Source organism: Colias croceus, chromosome Z (assembly GCF_905220415.1).
Source record: "Colias croceus chromosome Z, ilColCroc2.1".
Classification (NCBI taxonomy): Eukaryota; Metazoa; Arthropoda; class Insecta; order Lepidoptera; family Pieridae; genus Colias; species Colias croceus.
The window spans coordinates 12,733,715-12,760,821 of record NC_059568.1 but is presented as its reverse complement, the minus strand read 5'-3'; the positions used below and the strand labels follow the sequence as shown (position 1 = coordinate 12,760,821).

The 27,107-nt window shown below is 34.1% G+C and overlaps 1 protein-coding gene across 3 annotated transcripts in view; it reads left to right on the top strand.

The window, feature by feature from the left end:
• LOC123704923 (ubiquitin carboxyl-terminal hydrolase 35) overlaps positions 1–27,107 on the top strand; it is a 44,553-nt gene that overhangs the window by 10,368 nt on the left and 7,078 nt on the right. For all 3 annotated transcript variants that reach the window (XM_045653421.1, XM_045653422.1, XM_045653423.1), the window contains 7 exons: positions 3,022–3,188; positions 9,611–9,763; positions 10,534–10,754; positions 14,818–14,976; positions 15,766–15,936; positions 23,291–23,478; positions 26,650–26,829. In XM_045653421.1, the coding sequence (XP_045509377.1) occupies positions 3,032–3,188; positions 9,611–9,763; positions 10,534–10,754; positions 14,818–14,976; positions 15,766–15,936; positions 23,291–23,478; positions 26,650–26,829 (1,229 nt within the window). In that variant the 5' untranslated portion in view covers positions 3,022–3,031. The remainder of the gene's footprint in view (positions 1–3,021; positions 3,189–9,610; positions 9,764–10,533; positions 10,755–14,817; positions 14,977–15,765; positions 15,937–23,290; positions 23,479–26,649; positions 26,830–27,107) is intronic.

The following is a 27,107-nucleotide window of genomic DNA, read 5'->3' as shown; positions in this document are numbered from 1 at the left end:
GGCGGAATTTTTAACCGACTTCAAAAAAAAGGAGGAGGTTATCAATTCGGCCGGTATGTTTTTTTTTTATGTATGTACACCGATTACTCCGAGGTTTCTGAACTGATTTACGTGATTCTTTTTTTGTTCGATGCGGAATGGTGTTGAATTGGTCCCATAAAAATTTCAGTCGGATAGGCCCAGTAGTTTTTATTTTATGAGCATTTTTGTCTGTAGGTATTTGTAAATTTTGCAAGTGCAAGTTTGAAGTCGGTTGTTTTTAACGCAGTTATCACTTATCATTCTATAATAGCCAAAGAATTTTTTGGGATACATCCGAAGTTCATTATATTTCTGACTAGCTTTCCACCCGCGGCATCGCCCGCGCAGTCAAAGAAAAACCCGCATAGTTCCCGTTCCCGTGGGATTTCCGGGATAAAACCGATCCTACGTCCTTTCTCGGGTATCAAAATATCTCTATACCAAATTTACAGACAGACAGAGTTACTTTCGCATTTATAATATTAGTATGGATAAAATAAACTTTTGACAATTCTATCTGCTGTAAAAGAATGAGTCCAATATAGACGAATTTTCTTTTTTTTTTCTTCTTATCCTCCGAAGTAGTAAATAAAGACAAGCAACTTGTACGAAATCCATGATGAAAGTGAGTAATAATCACTATTAAATTATCGCTGTGCGCGCACCGTACTCTCTGCGATTTTCTACAGCGCGATTTTGAAATCGTGTCGCAAAAATTAAAATCGTGGTGCGCGCTTAGGCTAAGGGATGTCAGCCTTGTTATCGATACTTCACAAATACCTAAATATATTTTTGTGCATTTTTTTTTCTTTCTATTATATGAGTATAGGATAATGTGTCACATTTTGGAGTATGTTTATTACTACTAAGTACGTCTTTTCATATTATTATATATAAATAAAAAACGGAATAGAATAGTAAAAATCTATATTTACAAAACAAACAGAAAATATGCATTATTTTAAATCTTGGAACTGCCGTAGGTTTGATGTATCGGTGACCTTTGTTAGACTGCTTATTGCTGTTCGGCATCCAGTTAACTCGTCACGTTGCATTTATTATCCATTTCTCTTTTAAATTAGGCTCTTTCGAAAATCTATAATTATAAATAGGACAAATGAAAGCTAAGGAAAAATAGAATAAAATTTAATATTTATAATGTTTGTCTTTTCTAAAGTATCGATACTGTCGATATGCGCCACATGCATCACTAATCCGACATTCGTTTGTTTATTGCAATAATATTCCAGAAAGTCTTGTTTCCTGTTCAATCTATATTAGTACTTATTTCTTATGGCTTAAGGTTCATTTTGACTTAATATTTTTATAAATTTTTGACAAATTACGACAAGCGAAGTTGTAACATAAAATATATTTAAAATAAATTAAAATAAGACTTACCGATGGTATGAAATGCCTCGATTCCTGATATTATTTCGTCTGCTATCATTTTTCCACTCTAATACCGAACAACACGCTCTAATTATTGAATAAATATGGAAATAAGGTTTGACAGCTGACAACCGACTCGAATATTTTTCTGCGCACAACTGAGAGCTAGTTAGGTGATCTTACCTTACTAGTGACACGTGGGCCACGCCCACATCGCACTTCTATTATGTTCTTACTGTTCTGTGGATAACATAGATGAGATGAGAGCTTTCTCTATCAATTATTAATATATATTATTCAACCTAGCTTCATAAATATACTATTGCTTATTAAATATTTGTCATGTACAAAAATGCTGCTTAAATAGTCTTTGAGACAAATTATCATTTTTTTCTTTAAATGTGCCCTGTCACTTATTTTTTAATTTTTATCATAATTTGGTTATGTGGGTTTAAGTAGAATATGAAGTTTATTTTATCACCTCGTGTTCTTATTCTCTCAGATAAGTTGAGTACTTAATTCAAAATAACGTAATTTTTATAATTACCCATATTTCCTTTGGAAAAAGAACCCCCTTGAACCCTTTGGCAAAAGTACCGCGTCACATTTAGCCACGATTGTATCATCATCAAGTTCAAAATATTTTATCATAGGTACAAAATATTTTAACATTTGAAAAATATTATTGAAAAGGTATTCATCTCTAATCCATACTAATATTATAAATGCGAAAGTAACTCTGTCTGTCTGTTACTCAATCACGCCTTAACTACTGAACCAATTTGCATGAAATTTGGTATAGAGATATTTTGATACCCGAGAAAGGACATAGAATAGGTTTTATCCCGGAAATCCCACGGGAACGGAAAATTTGCGGGTTTTTCTTTGACTGCGCGGGCGATGCCGCGGGCAAAAAGCTAGTAGTAAATATAGGAAAAAAATGTTGAACGAAACGCAATTCTTGGAAAACATCTCAGACAAATAACTACCTAGTTACGTAGGTAATCCTTTTTTAAAACAACTAAAATAAAACAAAATATACATTATATTAATTGTCCCTTTTATAAAAACAATTATATTAATAAAGAATAAAATAATTTCGTATATAAGAAGTCAATATCTTCTTATAGTATCCAAAGCGCGGACACGATCCTGTCATTCACGACCGGGCCCTCCTAAACATTGACCACTAGTGGCTGTGGTAGTCGACCCGTTTGCACCCCTTATAGTTTTTACAAGTGTGGTAATTACCAAATAAAAACAAATATGAATCGGACTTAATTATTTTTCAATCCTTATCACTTATTTGGATGGATTTACACTGTTTTCCATATCTTCCTAGAAACATTATAACGTTTTTACTTTAGCACCATGTAATAATATATTAAAACAATATAATGTCCGGTCTTATGTGCTGAGTTTTATTTTCTTTGTTTTTGTATGCGTGTGACATTGTTCAATTTATCATCATTAGCCCACATTTGGAAACACAGTTAAATAAATATTTCTACTATCTTAGGGATACCTATCATAATAATTAGGTAATATTAATATTCTCTAGTCGAGTATTCATTTATATTTAATTGAATTCGTTTCTTATTGTTACAGATTGGAGAGAATGGCGGTGAAGAAACATGAACTGGTCGCTGACAATCGAAAGCAGCTGGACCTCGCTACGCTAGCGCAGTACATTCAGCTGATGAACGAGCAGCCTACATATCTTCCACCCCCTTATGAACTTGTTAAGAATTGTCAAGATATTGTTAAATGCCTAAGTGAGTATTATTTGTTTATATGATCTGTTTATATAGACGGATATACCTGGACCATTATTAAGGACGATCCTTTACGACCCGACGGACCGTTCTTAATTAGTAGCGTATGATTCCGCTCGTTCGTACATCTCTAGCTCCTTTGTTTCCTATATTTTTGTTTGGTGGGGTAATATTCCTAAGTTTATGTAATACGTACTTATATTATTTGATATAAACATTGTCCTACAAATTACGTGATTTGTTATTCCGGCCCTACGCTCAATTATTTAATGATCAGGAATGTGTAGTTGCTACCTACATCTTTTGAGTACTGAGATAACGTTCCACTACAAAAATATATGAAAAGTGGCTGTCGTTGGTGACCCGTTTGCGCCAATCCTTAGTAGAAATGTAGGCGTGTTATAGTAATATTTTTTAAATCTTTATAAATATACATAGTTAGACTAATAAATATTTTTTCATTTGCATATTCTAATATTATTTAAGTAAAGTAAAGTATTACTTACAGATGATCATCTTGTTATCCTACTAATATTGTAAGTGCGAAAGTTTGTGAGGATGGATGGATGTTTGTTACTATTTCACGCAAATACTACTGAATCGATTACAATTAAATTTGGTGTGTAGGTAGCTGAAGACGCTGAAGATCAGAATAAGACATAGCTACATTTTATCCCGGAAATCCCACAGTAATGGGAACTATGCAACGCGGGCGAATCCAACGGGCGGAAATTTAGTTTGGTGATAACGGTACTAACAGTTACTAACAAATTTTTCGTTTTCCAATCATCGAATCAATATCTCTTATCTCATAATATGTTAGCAACTACAATTTGGAGAATTTAAGTAAAAGAAAATGTTTTTCGTAAAAAGTATAAGCTTCTTACTAATCGTTATCGATTATTCAATTGTACCAGTTGTCCTCTAAACTTTAAAAGTATTAAGAAAGTTACCAAGTGTTAGTAAAGTCGGAGAGGGTCTTGACTACGTAATGTTTTTAAATAGCATTATTTTATATAATATATTTTGATTTTTGACTTCCGTAAAATCTTCGACGAATAATGCTGCTTTCTGTAAAACCTTCGAAGAATAACGGATAAATTAACATGTAATTCATAGATTAAAAATAAAAAGGAAATCGATGCAACTTAACAAGATGTCCTGTAGCGTTTCAGAAAACAGTTCGGGATATTATTGAGTGCAGTAACCTAAAATTGTATTAACGGCCATATCTAAAGTCTCAACGTATACGGGACGGGGCTCATTAGCCATTTGGATTGTTGCTAATTGTTGTTTGAATGTCCAACGCCTGATAGGTGACAACCCACCCGCTGTGCAATATCGCTAATTCGTAGAGTCTGATCGAATTTGTGGCGGGGCATGATTCCATTTGTCGACGGACACATTTATTGTGTTATAATCGTGAAGCGGATTAACGCATAACTTACTTTGAAACTTGTGGTGGAGTATTATGTACGATTTTCTCTTATTGGTGTCACAGACTATAAATTGGAGTTTCCGTTTGATTTATACTCTTTAGCGGTATCTTACATATACAGGGTGTAATCGTTAAGTGTGCACAAGCGATTATTCCGTAACTATTACAGATACCAAAAAACTTTAAACTGATACCGAAAGTACTTAACCTAATGAGTAAAATGGCCATAATAAATTTTTAAAAATAAAACGAGAAATATCCAAAAATGTTACATTAAACGCTCCCATACATTTTATTTCCCATACATTTTGTATTCATAGCAGATTTTCGAAGTGATGTCCTCATTGTGAAATACAATGATGAGCTCTATTTACAGTTTCTAAATGAACTTCCCTTCAAATTTGCGAAGTAATTAAAGCAGAAAACCAAAAAAATAAAGAAAAAGCTAAAATCTTTCATATTAAATGTACTAGGTTGATCCAAAAGTAATGATAATTGGGTATTTCCTGTGCACATAAAAATATAAAATAAATGTTTTTGCTTGCTCATGTATTCACTAAGTAATCACAAAAAAATCATATCAACAGGCCACGTTTCCAATTATATTTACATTAATTTGAATGTGAACCGTGCGTGCCAGAATGTTTCCCGACGAAAAGAAGAAACAACGATTCGACATGTAGAGGGTAAATTTCTAAATTTTTAATGATATCAGGATAATTTTTTGTCACGTTTTGTGATCATGGACGTTACCCGAGTTCACCATGTTTATGCTGAAATCAAAAAACAATCAATGTCCTGTATGCGAGCTTCCAAAGTGACGATGAAGAAATTTAAAGTGAAAATCAGTAGGTTAGATTAAGGACGCTATAACGTATTTTTACAAAAACACGCTGTTTTTCGGTACCATTTTAACTTAAAGCAATTACACGTGAGAACATAGTAATATCTTAATTTAAAGATAATATATTCAGCTCTACGTTCATCTTATAAAAATTGTACGACGTCATACAAAATTGTCGCTGAAATACGCGTTTTCCATCACAATAAACGCATAAAATGCAAAAAAATGGGGTCTAAACCGGTACCATTTTAGGAAAATTAAGAGCCTAATCTATCTTCTTAACTATATCTTATTGAGGGATATATAGTCCTTTATATATGGTGTAATTTTTATGAATCTAAATCAAAATTTTATTTTAATAATGAGCTAAATTAAAAATACTTGTCGATTTCTTCATACATTTTGTTCTCGCGGTTCGTCAGACCGCGCTCAGAAGCGCTCTTGGAAGGACGGGTGTATCGCTCCTCGTGCCAAAAATAAAAACGAAATAAAAAAGATTATTGTGCGTGCACTGTCTTTTTCGTGATTTGAAATATTTGATACTTTTTATGAGTAAACTGTATAAGTTTCATATTCCAATTATTTGTAATTTAAAATTATGTTTTTAAAATTACCTTGCCTGAGATCCTCTTTTTTATGGGTTGTTGAATAGATTGGTGGGGTAAAACAATTCAAGATGGCGTCGATGAAAATTTGGCTTTTTTTCATCATGGGTGTCATTTTCATGGTTTTTGGGGTAGCTATTACCGAATATGAGGTCAAAACTGAAATCCAAGATGGCGCCGACGAAAATTTTACATCTTTTCGTCATGGGTGTCATTTTCATGGTTTTTGGGGTAGCTATTAACGAATATGAGGTCAAAACTATAATCCAAGATGGCGCCGACAAAAATTTTACAACTTTTCGTCATGGGTGTCATTTTCATGGTTTTTGGGGTAGCTATTAACCAATATGAGGTCAAAACTGAAATCCAAGATGGCGCCGACGAAAATTTTACATCTTTTCGTCATGGGTGTCATTTTCATGGTTTTTGGGGTAGCTATTAACGAATATGAGGTCAAAACTATAATCCAAGATGGCGCCGACAAAAATTTTACATCTTTTCGTCATGGGTGTCATTTTCATGGTTTTTGGGGTAGCTATTAACCAATATGAGGTCAAAACTGAAATCCAAGATGGCGCCGACGAAAAATTTGACATCTTTTCATCATGGGTGTCATTTTCATGGTTTTTGGGATAGCTATTAACGAATATGAGGTCAAAACTATAATCCAAGATGGCGCTGACGAAAATTTGACATTTTTCGTGATGGGTGTCATTTTCATGGTTTTTGGGGTAGCTATTAACGAATATGAGGTCAAAACTAAAATCCAAGATGGTCGTCGAATTTCAAGATCGCGTCATGGTAATACTGTCGCGTTATGGAGCAAGGCGGCGATTTTGGTATCTATGAATCTCGCCAAAGAAGTTTCACTCCTGACACGTTTTCTCGGCACACACGTTCTTTTTTATTTTATTCTCTTCGTTTAAATGTTTTAGATAAACTTTATTTTAAATAAAGTTTAGCGAATATATTTAAAGAATATATTTAAAGTTACTAATATCTGTCAGAATATTAACATGATTGCCACAGAGTTGCGTTTTATATTAAATTTCTAAATATGCATTTCAATGTTCTTTAAAATTGTTTTTTTTAAGACTTTCTACAAAACTGTGGTTGTTAACGTTTTTGTTATTTTATTTAAGTTTACTTTAAAGGAGTAAGAAAAATATACCTAATTATCGACGGTTACATTGGGGATTTGGTAATAGCTGTCTCAAAAACCTTGAAAATGACACCCATGCCGAAAAGATGTAAAGTTTCGTCGACACCATCTTGGATTTTAGTTTTGACCTCATATTGGTTAATAGATACCCCAAAAACCATGAAAATGATACCCATGACGAAAATATGTAAAATTTTCGTCGGCGCCATCTTGGATTTTAGTTTTGACCTCATATTCGTTAATAGCTACCCCAATAACCATGAAAATGACACCCGTGACGAAATGATGTAAAATTTTCGTCGGCGCCATCTTCGATTTTAGTTTTGACCTCATATTGGTTAATAGCTACCCCAAAAACCATGAAAATGACACCCATGTCGAAAAGATGTAAAATTTTCGTCGGCGCCATCTTGGATTTTAGTTTTGACCTCATATTCGTTAATAGCTACCCCAATAACCATGAAAATGACACCCATGAAGAAAACATATAAAATTTTTGTCGGCGCCATCTTGGATTTTAGTTTTGACCTCATATTGGTTAATAGCTACCCCAAAAACCATGAAAATGACACCCGTGACGAAATGATGTCAAATTGTCGTCGGCGCCATTTTGGATTTTAGATTTGACCTCATATTGATTAATACTTATTTAATAGCTACTCCAACTCCTTGAAAATGACACCCATGACGAAAAGATTTCAAATTTTCGTCGGTGCCATCTTGGATTTTAGTTTTGACCTCATATTGGTTAATAGCTACCCCAAAAACCACCCACATTTGCAAATGTGTTTGCTACTTAGGAAAAGTTCATATTTAAAGATATAGGTAATGTGAATGTGTGGTAACGAATTTAATTTATTTCATTCCGACTGTTTCTCGGAATAACATACCTACATTTACTAAGAATTGCTTACAATGCCGGGTTTAATATATTGCCGGTAACATATAATATTATGTATGATAATAATTCTTAAAAAAGTATTTTATACATTTCTTAAAAAGCTTCGATATTGTATACAATAATACAATTCATATTCAAATTGTTGTAAAATAGTCACACTTTTTTAAGTTGGTTGAATACACTAAAATACTTATAAGGATCGTACCTACTAATAATAGTAACAAAATGAATTTTTAAAGTTCCCAGTAATCTTCTGGAATCAATTTCAATAAAAATATAAAAAAAAAATAATATCAAGTATGAAGATGGTCTATAAAATGGAATGCGCTATGTTTACGTGAGCGCGATGTTCCCGCGAACCACGTGGCGACGTTAGATACCTAAATTTGAGTAACGCAGATTTGTGACAGCGTCCTTAAAGCGGTAGTTTTTTGGGACGCTGAAGGAATAATTATGGTGGAATATTTTAAAAAGGTAGCCACTTTATTGGGCTCTTACTAAACAGACCAAATTAAAAGATTGCGGTAGGTTAGTAAGGAAAAGAGACATGGCAAATTGCGGACCTGAACGCTGTTTCACCAAGACAACGCACAAGATCACAAAGCGTCAGTTGCGATGGCTGCCATTCAAAAATCGGCATTCCAAATGCTTGAACACCTACCCTATTTTTTAGATCTAGCTTCTATTTACTTTTATCTCTTTCCTCGGCACAAGAAACACTTTCTTAGCAATAAATTATTTTAAGACGACAGCGAAGTGATGGCCGCGTGGAGGGGTTTTTGTAGATGAAGTCAAAGTTTTTTTTTTTTTTTAAGTTTAAGAAAAAAAAATTTAAGTATATTTTCTAGTTAGAAGACTATCTAGAGAACTACATAATTATTATAACTGTAATGACCTTGTTTAATATTGATTATGATTACTTTTGGATCAACCCATGTACATGGGATATTCGTATCTCATACTAAATGTATGGGAGGGTTTCAAGTTAATTTTTTAGATATTTCTCGTTTTATTTTTAAAAATTTATTATGGCCATTTTACTCATTAGGTTAAGTACTTTCGATATCAGTTTAAAGTTTTTTGATATCTGTAATAGTTACGGAATAATCGCCTGTGCACACTTAACGATTACACCCTGTATAAAATCTTTATTGTTACTAAAGCATACATAAAATTACACAATAATTCACGAATACAAACTACATTAGGATACCCTGTGTTGTGGAGAAAAGTCTTTCAACTTTCATCTATTTAAAAAAAAAAGTTCTTAACTACTTATTGCTGGATAGTATAATTTTATGGTCGAGTAATATTCTGGGAGTGAATGAGAAAGTTTTCAAATCTTTATACCTATTATGTTTTTTGTCTTTTAGTAGCGATAGGAGGTTTAAATTATAGGAAGTTTTAGATTACATCTTTAATTCAATGAATAACAAAACTAAATACGAATATAATATTGTTGTTGTACACAGGCCGCGCGACGGGCACAGAGCAGGAACTCTGGCAGTTGCTGCGGTCCATCGAAGAGTTTCTACTCCGCGTTGTAAATACGATCAACTGTGATGTTCGCCATGAGATCATCACGGCAGTTATGGATAAATTTTATTCATATATATCTGATCCACGTAAGTACCTACTCACAATTTGTGTTTTAAGATTATTAAAAATCCTTTTTACAAAAAATATTACCGACGTTCCTGCAATATTACCTAATTCATAAAACTTTTGATATATTACAAAATTTTCTTAGTTTCTGCAGCGTAACAAAAAGGGGGATTTTGTCCCGCGTTTTTTTTTCTATTTTTAAAAATAGTTTTTTAGGACAAGTAAATTTCTTGAATATCTGGTATTACAGTCGTTGTTTTAAATGGTATACTCTCTAAAATAATTGTATTTTGTAGTGCATTAGATGTGAGTGAGGTTTGGTTATTTAAATTATGATTGGAAATCCCTACCGCCTACGTACATTTAACTAATCCTAACCTACTAAAAGCTGTTCCCAACTATACAAACTACGCTTTCAGCTCCAGCTTACAGCTTAGTAAATGTTACAATTTCACTATAACATTTCTAAGTTATAAGGTAAATGAAATCTTAAAATTAAAAAAAAAAATTAAAGCTTATTTAGAAAAGTTTATTGAATTATATATTTGATTATATATTATTGAATTATATATTATTGTGTGTGTAACATTGCATTGTCGGAATAGTTAAATATTGTTCAATAACTGCCAAAAGAAGCTCACGACGCGTTGTGACAATCCCAAAAAGACCACATAACGAAATTCCGTCCGGATCAATCAATATCAAGACTTCTGCATTACACATATTATACAAAAATTTTATTGTCCTTTCATTTTCCATTGTCAAAAACCCATTTTCATTGTCCAAACAGAATCGGACGCGTGCCCAGCAACGTCCGTAGTATTAATAGTGATTGACGAGTCGGAGGCGGAGGCTGGTCTATCCTCTGCCCGATGGCTCGTTCAGAAGGAGAGCGGGCCGGCGGGCGCTGGCCTGCGGTCCGCACTGTCGTGCCTGTACCGCTGGCTGGCTGAATGGCACGGCACGCCTTCGCTGGGCAGCTGGATCATATGCTTCATTAAAGCGCTGGAGGTGAGTGAAAGGCGGAGGTTGAGTTAGCGTTCTTACAAACGAACGGCAAGTTGTAAACGACTGCCGACGACGTACCTATTGACTGCTGCCGTCCACAGGTGGCGATGGCTGAAGTAACCTCTGCCGTTCACAAATTGTCGTTCGTCTGTTAGAACTCTTAGGAGTGGGTGGTACGTAGAAGATTACCTGTTCCAGCAATCCCGTCTAAAGCAGTTGGTTGCGCGACGGAAGAATATGGTGGAATTTTAGTGCAAACTCACGACTCCTTCCCCGGAGGCCGTGCGTATTTTCCATTTCAAATAAACAATCAGATCAAATCGGCGCCTTGTGACTGCATTGTGTGAACCCAACCCGGGTTAAGTTTTTTTTTCAGTTTGAAAAAAGTGCTTCAAAGTAAACTTTAACAGAGAAATTGCCTAAATAGTAATTGGTGAAGTTATTTCACTAATTTATGTATGTAATGATTTGAACAATTTATTAATGATTAGTGCCAATTAATCAATGTTCAATTTCAAATATTTGATCGCCCAAACGGAGCGGAATGTAACATTCGTATGAAATACCAAACCTGCATTGTAACTACAATCTGGCCAAATTTAATTATGATTTGTATTTGAATTTGCTCCGTTGAAGTGATCTCAGAATTTGCTTTTGATATTGGTTATAGTAATTTGTGATAGACAAGGGTAAGGCTTGTAGTTGATAGGGTAAAAATAAATGGATGAGCTTGCGGAGAACTAGAGTCAGGTCAGTCCAAACCTAGGGACAAGGCTGAAATAAAGAAGCCATTTATAGACAATTAAACTCAATCCTACGTGGAACAAACAGTTCGACTATTTCGCATTACATCTGTTCGAATATGTCGATGGTATTGTCAGCGAAGTTTCATGGTAATTTCATGATTCAACTCAATTAGATTCCAGCTCTTGAGAATGTCTAACAAGTTTTCAAACAGTTAAACTTACATATATGCGTTACAATATTATAAATTGTAAACAAAGAGTTTAAAATGTAAGCTCTTTTGTTTACGATTACGATACGATTTTTGCTGTGCTGCTATAGTTTTACTACGAATTTTGTGTTCCTTTTCAATTCGACGTGCATCGGACGTTTGTCTAGTTGTTGGATAAAGCCTTTATGTTATTAATTGCGTTAGGAGATCCTGTCTTAGTTATCTATGGACGGTAAACTCGTGTGCAGAACACACAATAGAAAATTAATTATTCGATCGCGCGATATTCGACGACCATGTTAGTTGGAAAACTATTGCATCGGATTACAATCGTTGGATTAAAATAGATTTAAATTTCATGAAAGTAAATAGGGTTCTCCTGCTGTAAGCACTTTTTTGTGTAGACCGCTCTTTTGTTTATTTCTTTAAGTAGGTACATTGTGACGTTAAAAGCTGCATAAAGATATAAACAAACTTCATAGCTCATTATGCGAACAACTTGTAGTTGGTAGTTAGCAGGCTGTAAAGTTTTAAACGATGCGTGTTCTATAAGATTTTATCCTAGTATTTTTATTCAAATATCTAGCAGAACACTCAAAACATCAACTAAGCCGCATAAGTTCTCAACACCTGTTCTATAGTTGATATCGGATATCGATCCTGGTCTCGAAATAAACTTCTAAGCGAATCACACTTGATAGTATGTACAAGCGCGGATACACTTATGATAATAGACTTTATTATACAGGGTGGATTAATTTATGTACACCTCGTTTGATGTTTAAATTATTTGTTGCTATTAGGTATGGGGGTGGTAAGCTCTTGTATTTACAGTTAACATTTATAAATTACTCATAGAAACAAGCTAATCATGCAACTTTTTTGACAATATTATCCATGTTCGGAGACTATAAACTAAGTTATGCAAAACAACCGAGAGTTTGTGAAACAGAAATAGAAATCGAAATAAAAATAGAATTACAGGCAGAAGAAGAAATGGTGCTTTTAGTAAACTGTTTATCAAGCCGTTCAATCTATAATTAGATTCATTTTCATTTGCAGTTTGCAAGTGAAATTCCCGTATAGATCTGTAGGCCTTCTGTCTCACTCCACCCTTTCATAATATGATTACCCATAAATAATTAGGCCACGATCCAGCCTTTCACTAAACCTAAAGGTAAATTCCGGATGTTTCAAATTGTGTTATACGATGTTTATTCATGTTAATATGAAAGTAAATGCATCTGTAGAATATTTTCGCTGTTTACCTCTTTGTAGCTGATAATTTAAATCTACCTCCATAATTGGTTATTTCAATTATCGTCCTCATCATTAATGTCGCACGTTGTACGCCATTTAAAAACTTATTAAAATTCATATTATAACAGAGAAAATATAACCATTATAATAGAGAAAGAGAGATGTTTTGTGTGCAAAATTAATAATGATAGTATTTATTTTCTTACCTTTATAAAGTTTACATGGCAACACATCATTTTAGATACCAAGCAGGACAAATATTAAAATTTTGGTAATTACAGTTGTAGGAAAGATTTTGTTTTTAGATGACTAAAACTAAATCAAGCCCTAAGAATCAGATGAAAATATCGGTTTTTTAAATACATTCTTTAAAAGCTCAGTAAAAATACAGGCGTAGCTTTGCTACACGAAATACGACATAGCCTTCACATCAGATGAGAAATAATGTATTTGGACTGGCCTGTACAACCTTTAGCCGTATTCAGGATAGCATAGAATTGTAATATTGGATTTCCGGTGCTCCCAATCGGACAAAATGCAGTAGCGAAGCATTTTGAAATATTTCTAAAGGATAGGTGGCATTGTGTCGATATGAAATAACCAAGGCGCTGAGAAGTCCGTCTTCAGTCACTGTACCACTGATCCATCAAATGAGGACCTTTTGAACAAGAATCTTGAATGTAATAAATCTCTAAGAAAACAATGCACTATATTATCTACTAGCTTCCGCCCGCGACTCCGTCCGCGCGGATGTTGGTCTTCGCGTGGATGGTTTATTTCTCCATTTTGAGTAACTCTGACAATGACATCTTATAAATTCTTAAAAATCTATTGGACCCAAATACGGCTAGGCCTATAATAATACGCAACGTGTGTTCGCGGTTCTACAGAATAACGTCTATGGATAAAACTGAAAAATTAAGATTAATTTTTTTCTACGTATTTTTCCAGGATAAAAAGTATCCTATTTTACGCCCAGGATAATAAGGTATAATTATACCAAGTTTCATCGAAATCGAACCGTTGGTTTTTACGTGATGCCTTCACATACAGACAGACAGACAGACAGACAGACAAAAATTTTTTTAATCACATATTTGGGTTTGGTATCGATCCAGTAACACCCCCTGCTATTTATTTTTTCAATATTTTCAATGTACAGAATTGACCCTTCTACAGATTTATTATATGTATATAGATAATATAAAAATGAATCCCAAAATGTGTTGGTAAGCGCATAACTTTAGAACAGCTGAACCGATTTCTTTAATTCTTTTTTTATTATATTCCTTGAAGTACGAGGATGGTTCTTATGTAGAGAAAACGTGAATATGTACCACGGGCGAAGCCGGGGCGGACCGCTAGTATTATATATACAATCAGCTTTATAACTATTTTATTAGTCAATAGTTCTTGCACCTATTTTCGATAAAAGCTAGCAATAGAGAGGAGTATCTTATCCTATGTTAGTATTTTCAAGCTATTCGGCTCAGGTCGCATATTTTGAACGATACTGTAGCATTGGAATTTATAAATTTTTCTTTTATTACGCGTCGATACTTCGAGGAATTTTATTATAAAGGTGTATAAATACACCCTTTTCCTTTGAAAGGATTTTAGACTAGTGCATTCTGAAAAGTAGATTCAATGTTATTCAGTGTTACACGAGTATTAAAAATATCTCAATTGTAAATATTTTTGTAAAAATGCGTATTAAGCTAGCGATCTAAAGGGTCATTGCGGCAAAGTGAAAGACGCAGGTTAAGGTTTTTTCGCATTTAATAGGTTTCCAACGATTTTATACTTTTCCATTTCTTTTCTCAAGGTTCTAACTTAAGTATTTGTCCATAGGAGAACGAGCTGTTTGATATATTGATCGAAGTATCGGTTGATAACATCGCGAATCTATTCACGGCCATTAACAATCCGGTGCCGCTTCGGCAGACGGTTGCGGATGTCATCCTTCACGTTCTCGCTTCTTTGCAGGAGTCCGCCGAAGCCTTTGATAGGGTAAGTTATTGTGGTTGCGAATATCCGACGTGTACGCGTGTGTTATATGACGTTGCTATGGCAAACGTTGCGATGTGTGATGGATACATTATGAATTATGGCTGCGTCTAGGTGTAGCTTGTTAAAATGAAAACTGATTCCTTACAGGTTACACTATATACCAAATATTGTTATAGCGTGTCTGTGATTATGTCCCTTCTTGATTATTCTATGACGAATTCCAAACATTATATGAATTAAAACTCAATCATCATCCTTACATGTACTCGTAAATTTGGTTACTATTCGAAAGAAGTCGCGTGCGAAATCTAGAAGATCATATGTAAACAAGACTCTAGATCTTAATAAAGAGGAATCTGTTTTGTCTTTATTTCCGAGAGTCGTAATGAATAGCGCTGTCATTTCTTCATTTATGTGAAGATGAAATTTGTTATGAACAGGGGTAGATTTCACATAAAAGATGTTTATGCAGAAACGAGTAAGCGTTTTAATTTCAGCACCCTTACGGAGAATATAAAGGTCTGAGTTTATGACGAGAAAATCCTAAATTATAAATGCGAAAGTTTGTGAGGATGGATGGATGGATGAATGTCTCTTAGTTACTCTTTCACGCAAATACTACTGCACCGATTATAATGAAATTTGCTATGTAGGAAGCTGAAGATCCAGAATAAGACGTAGGCTACTTTTTATTCCGAAAATCCCACAGGAACGGGAACGGGTTTTTCTTAGAAAATGCGAAGCCGCGGGCGTAAATCTACTTGTGTACATTTAAAAATGTTTTCTTAGATATCCCCACACGTGGGCGAAGTGCTGGTGAGCCTGGCCGAGGACAGTGGGCAGTGGAGCCGGCAGCTGCTGCAGAATCTAGTCGATATTCTCACGGCCATGATGTACCACAACATGGAGACTCTGAGAGGCGACGACCTGTACATATTCCGCGATGAATACGCGCACGTGGTGAGTCCCTTTGTGTTTCATTCCTTTTGCGATTCTTTACGGAAATTTTACAGGCTCACCTTTTCATCCATTATTCGCCTCTAATGCCATTGTTGTTGTACATCGGGACGAGCTACGACACGTTTATGGTATTGATTGAAAAATAATAGTTTTTCAAACGTTTTATACGTTACGGTGGAACAAACTTATGAATTTGTAGGTCTGTAAAGCTGGCGATGAAAACAAAAAAGCAACAAATTCTGGCGTTGTTTTTTTTTAATTTCGCTAATTTTACATCGCCAGCTTTACAGACCTTGAATATGTCAGAAGCGAATCATCTTTGACTCAATAATTGACAAGAAATGAGGTTTTCGTTGGATAATGATAGATTTTTCATTTTACGTATGACTGGAACTCGTATGATTTGAAATTTTCAATCTCAAGTCACCCTTGACGGATATTAATTTTGCATGCATGTAGCGTTAGCGTAGGTCTAAGGCTGGTTGCAGAGCTTCACCGGCCGTCAGTGCGTACCGTCGGTCCTGACGATACGCATCAACAATTGTATGACTATGACACTAATGCACATGACAATACGCGTGCGTATGGTCGGTCTAGCTATGAACGGTTTTATGAATTTCCATACATATGACAAGCGCGACTGACGTACGCACTGATGGTCGGTCAAGCTCTGCAACCAGCCTAAGCTTATAAATCCCATTTAGGATTCCGACATAGAAGAGAGAGAATATATACAAATATAATGTATTAAGAAAACAAGACTTTTTAACGGATTTCAAACGCGATTTAAAAAGATGTATTTAACTCCACGGTAAACAATATTTAATCTAATTGCATGGTTAGTCTCTCTGTGACCTCTCTCGCTGATAAGTTTTCGAAACGTCGGGTTAAGTATTATAATGAACAATAAATCACGTTTAAAATCCGCAAAAAAGTCTTTAATTTCTAATTGTGTAGAAAATCGCGTCATATCAGTACTAAGGCCTGTAATTTCAATTGTAGATTAAACTTAAACTATAGTTTATTTATTTTTTTCATAATATCAATACGACAACCATGTCAATTCGCATAAAATTCCGTTTAAATATGTATTATATTAGCGTAAAGACATAATGAAATGAAATAGTGACAATAGTTTAAACCCCATGCAACAGTTTGAGCGCCCATAGATGAGCGATTAAGTTTAGTGAGTAGCGACAGGGTACATCGATTACGAGTTAATCCACAAAGAACAGTTTATTCTAGATATCGAAGTTTAAACTAAATTAGAGAAAACCTTATTTTTTATATATTGTTTCATATAAAAGCAATATTAATTATCTTGTATGTTACCTACGTAGGTGTCCTTAGCTATAATATTATAATGCCTACAAAGTAATAACATAGAAATGTCAAAGGGCACTGTGAATCTGGAATGGAATAATACGATATAAGGGATGAATATTCAGACCAAAATAAGTTCCATTTCATCGTATACCAGGGTTATTTCTGTTGTGCTATACTCGAACAGCGCATAACAATGTAACGGAATATCCGCTAGCAGAGATCTACTCGATATAAATTATCATATTGGCATGAAATGAAATGCATAAAATTACTTTCATACTATCCTTACATGTGCTTCATGGTTATTTGCAATTTATCTTCGTTATACCGTCACAGAATAGAGACCTCTTTCCAATTCTGCAATAGCCTATTCGAGTGAATACTCTTCCACATCGGTCCGGAATCCAGACAGACAGACAGGACCGAAATCATATGAGCTCTGTGTGTTTGAATAGGGAAACCAAAAAAATGCAAAACAACTCGATGGTAAATAAAACGGGTGACCGCTTTGTCACTGGGTGTTGACCAAACGGTTGGATTTACAAAGCCCGCCACACCATACATCGTTTTTTCTAATAGTAAAACCAATATAACAGTTTTTTAGGTTTACCTTTAGTGATATTCTAGCAACTTGCTTTGATTTCGCGCGGGGTTAGTAAATGTCACGGTTTTACAAACAAAGCTTTTTGGATAGGTGTTGTGTTGTATTCATAAAGCGCATTGTATTAATTAAAAAAAAATATTCTTTTTAAATTATTCACGACATGGTTCTTCATATCTTATAATGATATGGAGCGTACCCATGAAAGCTCAAGACGAACTACTTAACGGCGTATTAATTGGAAAGTTCCTCAATAAGAGAGATTATACTAAAACATTTCTAATAAAGTGAAGCGGAAGTAACGAAGACGTGTTTACCTCAAAAATTCAGCCAATCAAGCATACCTGTATCTATGTTTAGTTATCCAGTAGGTACACAAACTAAATTAATGTAAAAAGAATGATGAAAGTTTTAGATTGAAGTATAAAATATAATTCAGCTGCCATCTTTTGCTCGGTTCACTTTTTGTTTTGAGCACTTCCCGTTTCTTATTTACCTTTAGTAAAATTACATTTTTTGCGTTGCGACTTGCGTCAGAAAACAGGAAATAAGTTTTTAATATCGATTTTCTGCGGGACGTTGAGGACGGGAATAGTTTAATGAAAAGTACCGTCTATAACATTTTTTGATGTTAGAGCGACTTATTTAATTTTAAACCGCTTCCTACACGCTATGCTATTTTTAAGTTACATTATATAATTACAGCCATTTCATGAAACTATGGATCTCCAAAGAGAGGACGTGATTTCAGTTCTAATTAACTTCAATCGGTACGTTTGAACATTAGGTGTAAAATATATACTTCTATGAATCGTGTAACTATGTAGTAATATTATGTCTTCTGATAAATTTAACTCAAAGCACCGCTAATTGGCACATCGCTTATTAGAAATTGTCATTTTCCGCAACATGCAGAACTCCAGCAAGCAATATAGAGGTGTTACGTCGATATAATTATTGAAAGGAGCCATAGCATTTGTGGTGATTATGTTGTGAATGAAATTATTCTCAACTAATTTCAGTATTAAGTTTGTCATTTGTTGTGTTTTTCATTTGTCATTATTTATTTTACGTATAGTATGGTTAGAAGGTTGTAAGATTTTATAATGTTTTAGAAATGAATAAATCTGAGTAAAATTCGATTTCTTTTGAGATTAAACTATCAGAACGAGATGCCCTACCGAGGGTAAGCTTTACAAGTTCTGTGAGAGATGAAAATGGGATATGATATTTTCTTAGGCTTCGATGTCTTTGTGACGTATAAGTTCAAAGACGCATGAAAAAATAATAATAACGCCAAAATTATAGACGAATTAATATTAAAATGTTTTCCTGCACTCTATAGTATTCAACCGTAGCGTAATAATAGGTTCAAAGTATTTCACATAGAAATCAATAGTTTGATAATGGACAAACCTAAATTATTCTGCGCCCGATAAAGTATTGTGCATTTTGGTTACATTTTAATTGAAAACATAATTTCGGCCACGGGATTGACAAAGGCGTCGCACTAATACGAGGTGTAGTTTATAGTGAGCCCTAGTGACGTGACCGTAAGGTCGCTGCGACTGAATGCAAACTGAAGTTCAGAAGGCTCAGGCTGGCTGTCTGGATCCGAGCGTGCAGTCGGCCCGGCGCTAACATGCGATAAACACGCTCTGACCGCTCCCGTCCGCACTTTATATCGGCCATTGATCACTATTGCCACTTGCATTGTGTATGTAATATTCCTTTTTTATGCACCTTCGATGTTGTGGTATTTTAATTTTGATGTATTTTTTTTTTTGCATTTAAATTTTATTTCCGGTTCTCATTTCCGCCTATTTACAATTAGAAGCCCGATGGCCTTCTAATTATTGATTAATGCTTATTTTAGCTGTCACGTAAAATTTTATTTAAATTGTTTAGATTTATTTAACTAAATTGCAATCGGTGCAATCAATATCAAAACTTCAGTTATTTAATCTGATTGTAATTGTAAATGTAATTTTTTTCAATTCTAAAATTGAAAAAAATTTCGGCCGGACTTTTTCTGAACTTACCTTTTATGATTTGGGATACAATGCAACTTTCTAGTAAGATTGTTTATCACTTGTTGATTCGGTACTGAGACTTGAGGTGGATTCTTAGTCTTAGCGGTTATTAGAGAGATTCCTTTTCCTTTTTTGCAATGTTATAAAATGTTTATATTTAAATCATAGGCAGATATAACGTAGATAAGAAAGTATATTTCATTATGAAAATTAATTTTTAGGAACTATAACTATTATTTACACAACTTCAGGGAATCGTCACAATTTGTATTTGTAATTTACCTATAAATTATTGGAATCGATTAAGAGTGATACGCTTTGTCTCATTGGTGCGGCATTTGGGCATAGTTTTATGGTTTTAGCGTTTTCAAATAAACATTTTGTCATTCAAGCCGCCCGTGCCAAAACCTTAGATGCTATGAGGAAATTTTCATTTATTTAAATCCTTTTTCATTGTATTTATATATCTAAAAAAAAGGTTAATTGGTATTTTCTGCTCTTTATTGTAAATGTTAACGAAAATGTATGTAATCCGTCATTGTATACAGTTCCTAGGAAATGTATGTAATTCTTAAAATCGCACGGAAATGTGTGAAATAAATCATTTTATACATACACATTACACATTTCCTAGGAAATATATACATTTCCTAAATAGCAATCGGAAATGTAAAACATTTAAGATATTAAAAAACTGTGCTAGCGCAAGATATCTGTGTTTTTAAAATAAAGTATTATGCACTTCCAAATGCCATTCGAGCTTACCCTGCAAAAATAAATATGGACTGATAAATTATTATTAAATAAAGATTTACTTTTATAATGTAAATATAAGTTGATTTTGTGATACTTACGTTCAAAGTTAATAGATAGTTGATTGTAGAAAAGTTAATGAGTAAGATAATATGAACATCATATTATTATTATTTTACAGTATGACTGTTACCCGATTGTCTCAAACGTATTTCTCAAACGTATTTTATTACAGAAAGCATTTACTTTATACATTTCCTGATACGATATTGGAATTATATACAATTCCGAGGAAGGTTATAGATTTCCTAGGATATCTATGCAATAAATAGTTTTTAAACAATATTTTATACATTTCCTAAATGGTATCGGAATTGTATTTCCTAGGATTTGTATACAATTCATTGATTTCACATATTTCCGGTAACATAAATATATTTTTTCTCTTGAAAAGCATAGGCGGTAATCCGTTCGGCGAGAGGGCGTAAACATTTTCTTGATAATTTAATATATTCTGTTAGCCGTCAGAATCTTGTTTTTCTTCACCATTAAAAGGTAGAGTCACATTATCATTTGCTCGAATTGCTCCGATATGAATCTCATTTATAATATCATGTATGTGAAAGTAGAACTTTGACATTTAAACTTGTAATAAGCATTAGTTACGCTGTCGTTCGTTTTTAATATACCCTTGCCTTGTTGGTAAATAAAAGAGTTCATAAAACGTGTCACTATTACAGTTACGGATAGTTCAAATTGCATATTTATTTTATGAAACTTTCCTTTGGAATAAATGGAACGGGAATATGAAATCCTTTTTTAATATCTACTGTGTAATGTTAACGTTCAATGTTTTGATTCCCGTTAAATGTATCTGTTACAAGTTGTTATTCGCTGAATTGTGAAGTATTCATTGGATCATGTTGAAGTTCAATTTTTAGGAAATGTACGTGTTTTTGTATTCGCTAACGATTTTCGATATTTCTGTTGAGGTGGCAAACGGGTGGGCTAGTATAGCACTTTAATTTAATGAACATAAATGCACCACCTGTTACTTTGTTGTCAAAGGACAAAGTGATGTACAACGTGTGGTTCATAATGCCGTCTTAACACGAGTCAAAGGAAAACATTGCTTTATGAAAATGAATAATTAGCTAAATTACTGTCATATTAGGTACTCTGATTTTCAACGAAATATATATTCAGAGTTTGTACTAAAAGGTTATATTAATTAATGCAGTTGCAGACGTCCGACTATTTTGTTTGCTCTTTCACTTTTATAAGCAAAATAACTGCTTTGGAATCTTCCTCTTGGATCTCTTGAGATATTAAAAGGGCTGCAATGTCATTTTATTGATTTTATTTTTTTTGATTAAATAAAAATATTTCATTCGTTAGTGTAAGCATGCCTTATAACTTCGATTTACAAAATCCCACGCTTCGCTTCCTACGTACTATTTTATAAAAGGTAATTTTCTTTGCCTCGAAGCTTACCTACGAGAAGGGATTACAAGATACCAAAACAATTGTGCATAAAAAATATATGATATTAATTCTGCGCTAAAATGTTAAGTTTAAGCAAACATTACTATACGTCTTTATTTGAGTTGAAATGAAATTTAAGTACTTACCTAATTGTTTTTATCATAAATTATTGTAATTTGCGATTGTACGCTTGAGCCTAGATACATTTCCCGAATTCTTATACGCTACAGTACTTTGATAATATTTCTTCAGTCTACCTATCCGTCGCTACAGCGCACTTTTAAGCACTAGTCTTGGGATAAGATGAGTTAAATTGTGTTGTTCTTTTTATTTTCCGTACAGTCTTCGAACAGATCCGGATATATCGAATAAGTGCTATTTGTATTTGATATCGTTTCTTATTTCTTTATTTGTTTGAAAAGAATCATAGAACGCGAATGATAAAATCACAAAGTTTTATTGAAAAGGATTTTCGAAACTGGCCCTTAAAATAGCCTAAATGTTTTTTATTAAATATTATGTGAAATGACCACTTGCTTCAATTACTACCAAGCTGCATAAAAACGTCCTATGATTTCTTCTGAAATAGCACTTACTTAAAGAAAGTTGTATGATTTCTTCTGAAGTAGCGCTTTCTTTAAAAGGCTTTACAGTTTTCTATAAATAACTTTTACCTGGTAATAACGTAAAACGGAATATTCGTGGTGTGCGGCACAAACCGCCTGCATCTACAAGAATTAGTTGCAAATCTGTTATCAACCTCTTATCTCATCTGAGATCTCGATTGGATTTCAGGATAGGATATTATGTATCGGTTGTAGGTAAATCATCAACAAAATATATGACAGTAAAATATTATAATAAAAACAAAAGCACATACGCATATCATTTGCATTTTCCACATTTGTATAATAATGTAAACAGTTCGATTTGAAATCTATTTTTTTACAATATCCCTTCAACATCACATTATTGTGTTTAGGAACAGCTTTGTTCCAGCGCGGCCTGTTTAAATGAAATGGAAATCTTCGGAAACAAAGTGAGCACACAAATAGGGTTCGCGTTCTGCGTCGCGAAAACGTATCTTCTGTGTTGTGTGTTTGCAAACACCGAGGTATATCGATTTAAATAGATTAAAATCATCTTCTTGTCGCAGATCCAATGCTTGGAGCGTCATATGGCATCTGGCGAATGTGAGCTATTGCAACTTCAGCCGTGGAAAACCCGTAAAGTTGGACAACCAAGTATGGAGGCCAAGACGCCCGTCCGGAAAGTGGGGCTGCTCAACCTGGGCAACACCTGCTACATGAACAGCGTGATGCAAGCCCTCCTGGTCGCGAGGCAGTAAGTATACTCCTATATACATAACTTTATCGTATTACGTGTGATGCGCTCAGCAAATGTCGACCTACGCGAAAATACCTGTTTCCCGGTAAACTTTAGCTACAATTCGGCGTAACCGTTTGAAATGTTATGCACGTGTACTCTAATGATATCCATTCTGGGATGTCGATGCTGCACGCTAAAAGGTATTAATTTTCTCTTTGCTACAAATTAAATATTGGCGGAAATTTATGACAACCTGTGCAATCAAGTCCATTTTATGAATCCTTTTAAAGTTTAAAGCTTTGCTTTAATCTTGCTTCGAAATGAAAATGCTTGGAATCAAAGTAATTTTATTGCACGAGACAACAGTTCATTTATGAATGCGTTTTAATTTGTTCTTTCTGTTATATAACTTTTTTATAATTTTAATGATCTATTATCACCGTACTAAGGTGACTCGAATTATTACAATGTGAGGTTCGGTTAAAGTTTTACTTTGTTTTGGTTAAGTTGGATTGATTGTTTATATGTGTTCGAAATAGTATAATGTCTCGTAATCTGGTTTATTAGGCTATTTACGTTATGTTATACTTTGCTGCTGTTATTCCAGCGGTAAGGATATTTGACAAATTGAATAGACTGCACAGCGCTGCTAATACGAGGCGACGAATTCCATTGAGTTTAAATATTTTGCCTTTGAGCTTAAAAGCATCGTGTGGACGCCATTAAACTAACCGCTATCGACAGTAGCTGATTTGCTTTATAGCGTCGTGGACTCGTTATCTCTTTGCGAAAGACGACTCCCTTGTAGGTATTCAATATATGATTAGTAAAATCAGTATCTTTATTCGTAGCAAATCGCCTACACCTGGCTTAAATCAGCGGAGTCAACTGCAATGCAATGTACATTACAGTTTTGAAACTCGTAAACTAGTGAATTTTCGAGAGCGACTTTGCGACGACAATTTTGACCACAGACAGTTTTAGGCTTGTGTCGGATGTTACGTATCTAAAACTAGAAATTTAATATGAAAATGCATAGTGCATAGTTTGTTAGCAGTACAACTACTGAAATTGAAATACCTTGAATAGCCCGAGTTGAAATTCCAATATCCGTACCGAACTTTAATTCAATTGTTTTATCTCTAAAAGATGGAGTGAATGTGATAATTTTGTTGCTTTTTTTACGTCGCTAAAAGGCTGTACGCCTCAGGCCTGCGGAACGTCGTCTATTAGCATCACCGGCGATTAGTTGCGAATGTGTTGCCAAATAAGATTGTTGTCTCCCCGGGTGGGACGGTGCAAGCGGAAGTGTTAAGGGATATTGGCCTAAAGCTCTTTCAAATGCGAAAGGCTGACTGCCTGCACGTGAGCACTACCACTCCTGGGGGTGCGGTAATCCCTCGATGCGAGAGCACCTTATTTGCGCCCGAACTCCTGTCGTTAACACAATTATTGCTTTTACGCTATTGTTTTCATTTCCTTGTACTTTTTTATTTGCGACGGTTTCGCTCCTGCCCTTTCACCATTTTAATTTGCATTGTTTATGTGCACAGTATTGTGTGTGTGCTCTGCCTGTTGCTGTTTTAATTATGTTGCAATATTTACTTATTTCATTTATACATACGTTTACATTTATTTGTTTACGAACGCAAAGCGAATTTAATATGATTGAACAAAAGCGAATCAAAATATACAGTTCCGTCAGGTTTTCACTTTATTTATTTGGAATATTTCACTCATTCTCTATGAAACGAAACTCTATATAATCGGATTGAGCAAAACATGGTATTGTTATACCTATTAAATAATAACACATGTGTATTTGCGAATTTATTAGAACCCTTGGAAATTTTATTGTAACCGCAATATTGTACGAGCACTCTTAAGCATTATTACAACGATAATACATATTCTTAAGCATACAAGCCCTTATAATATTCTCTGCATCTCCAATAAGATATTATAATTGTATTTGGCGATAATTTGATATTACTACGATATCCGAGATTTGTGGTGGGAAGGGAAATACGGAGATGTGAAATACACAAGCGTACTAGCTGAAATTGCAAATTAGGATTTCATAAATTTAATTTAATCATATGTAATCTCCAATCGATTATCTAGCTTAGAGACGAAGGTCTTCGTACATAAAAATTATATCGAAACCGAAGAAATGACGTATGCTCATTTATTGAGACATTTCATACCATAGTAATCAATAAGCCTGTACCACAGCCTGTACTCTATTTTAAAAAGTAATTACTCGTTTTGTTTCATACGAAAGCGTGATCAAATAGCGAAATAATAATACAGATTAAATGCAACCTTATTCTGATTTATGAAATGAATGATGAATGTATGGAAAATTAAAACATGTACATTGTACGTTTTGTTCTTCTGATATCAGATTGATTCTACTACATGACTGCATATGCTGTTAATTATTTGGATTGTTTGCTGAAATATTAATAAAGCGTAATTAAATTAATTTACTTTGTAATATAAAAGCTTTTGTTATGAACGGTCTTTGTCGAGTTAATGTACGTCCACTTTTTAATAACATTCTTTACTGAGAATAAAAATTGTTCGTCTGTTTTCTCTTTGCGAAGTGTCTCTTGCAAGACTTTGTTATATTAGTGTCAATTTAAAAATGATATACCAAAGGTTTTTGCAATAAAGTATCTATTACATAGACGATGCACTACAGTTCCTAGTATCAAAGTACAATCAGTTTGAAGAATATTAAACGGAGAACCACCCATGCTAAATAATAATCAATACCTAAATTCTAAGCTTACGTGTTAAGCTATTTTTTTAATATCACTCAAATACTTTAGATATTTTAGATATCCATATATCATATAAACCCCTTTATTTTAAACACCCACAACTTAGTACGAATTAGTGCAAAAATATTTCTACATATCAAAGCAATACAGAACCCCTCTCAAAGATTTACTCAAACAGACTCTTGGCTACTACAAGCTTTCTCAATAAAGAACCTACTTATAATGTTCCGAATAGTTATGAGCAACTACCCTATCAAATGATCATGCGTCATTTCTAGATTTGTATTAAAACATCTCCAGTTAATAAGAATAGGGTATAAAGTCCCAGATTTCTTATAATAAATCCAAATTTTTGTTATTCAATATCGATCGGTAACAAGACGTTTGTCCGCAACAGGTTCAGCACCCACGTGGTGCTCAACATGAACGCAGTGCCGTACTGGTCGAAGATGGGCGTGCTGTTCGCTAAGATGATGCACTCGATCACGACGAAGGTGAACCCGGGCGAGTTCTTCTCGGTGGTGAAGCCGCCGTTCTTCACGAAGGACAACCAGCACGATAGCTCGGAGTTTTTGGGGTGAGTTGCTGGATTTTACAGGGTGATAGGCATTTTTTGTAGCGAATTTTAAAATTGGAGTGCCGTTCGCGGATTTTGGACTGAGATAAACTCGAACGAGGTTTTGGGGTAAGTTAGTATTTTCAGGATTGAAGGGCAATTTTATCGAACTCGGTAATAGGATGGCGTACATGTGGGAGGTTTGAATTACGAGTCCCGGTGTTCATTAAGAAAATAATTGTAATAATAAGTTAGTGATTTCTTATAATGTAAAGTTATTGCTTTTGACAGGCTCTTTA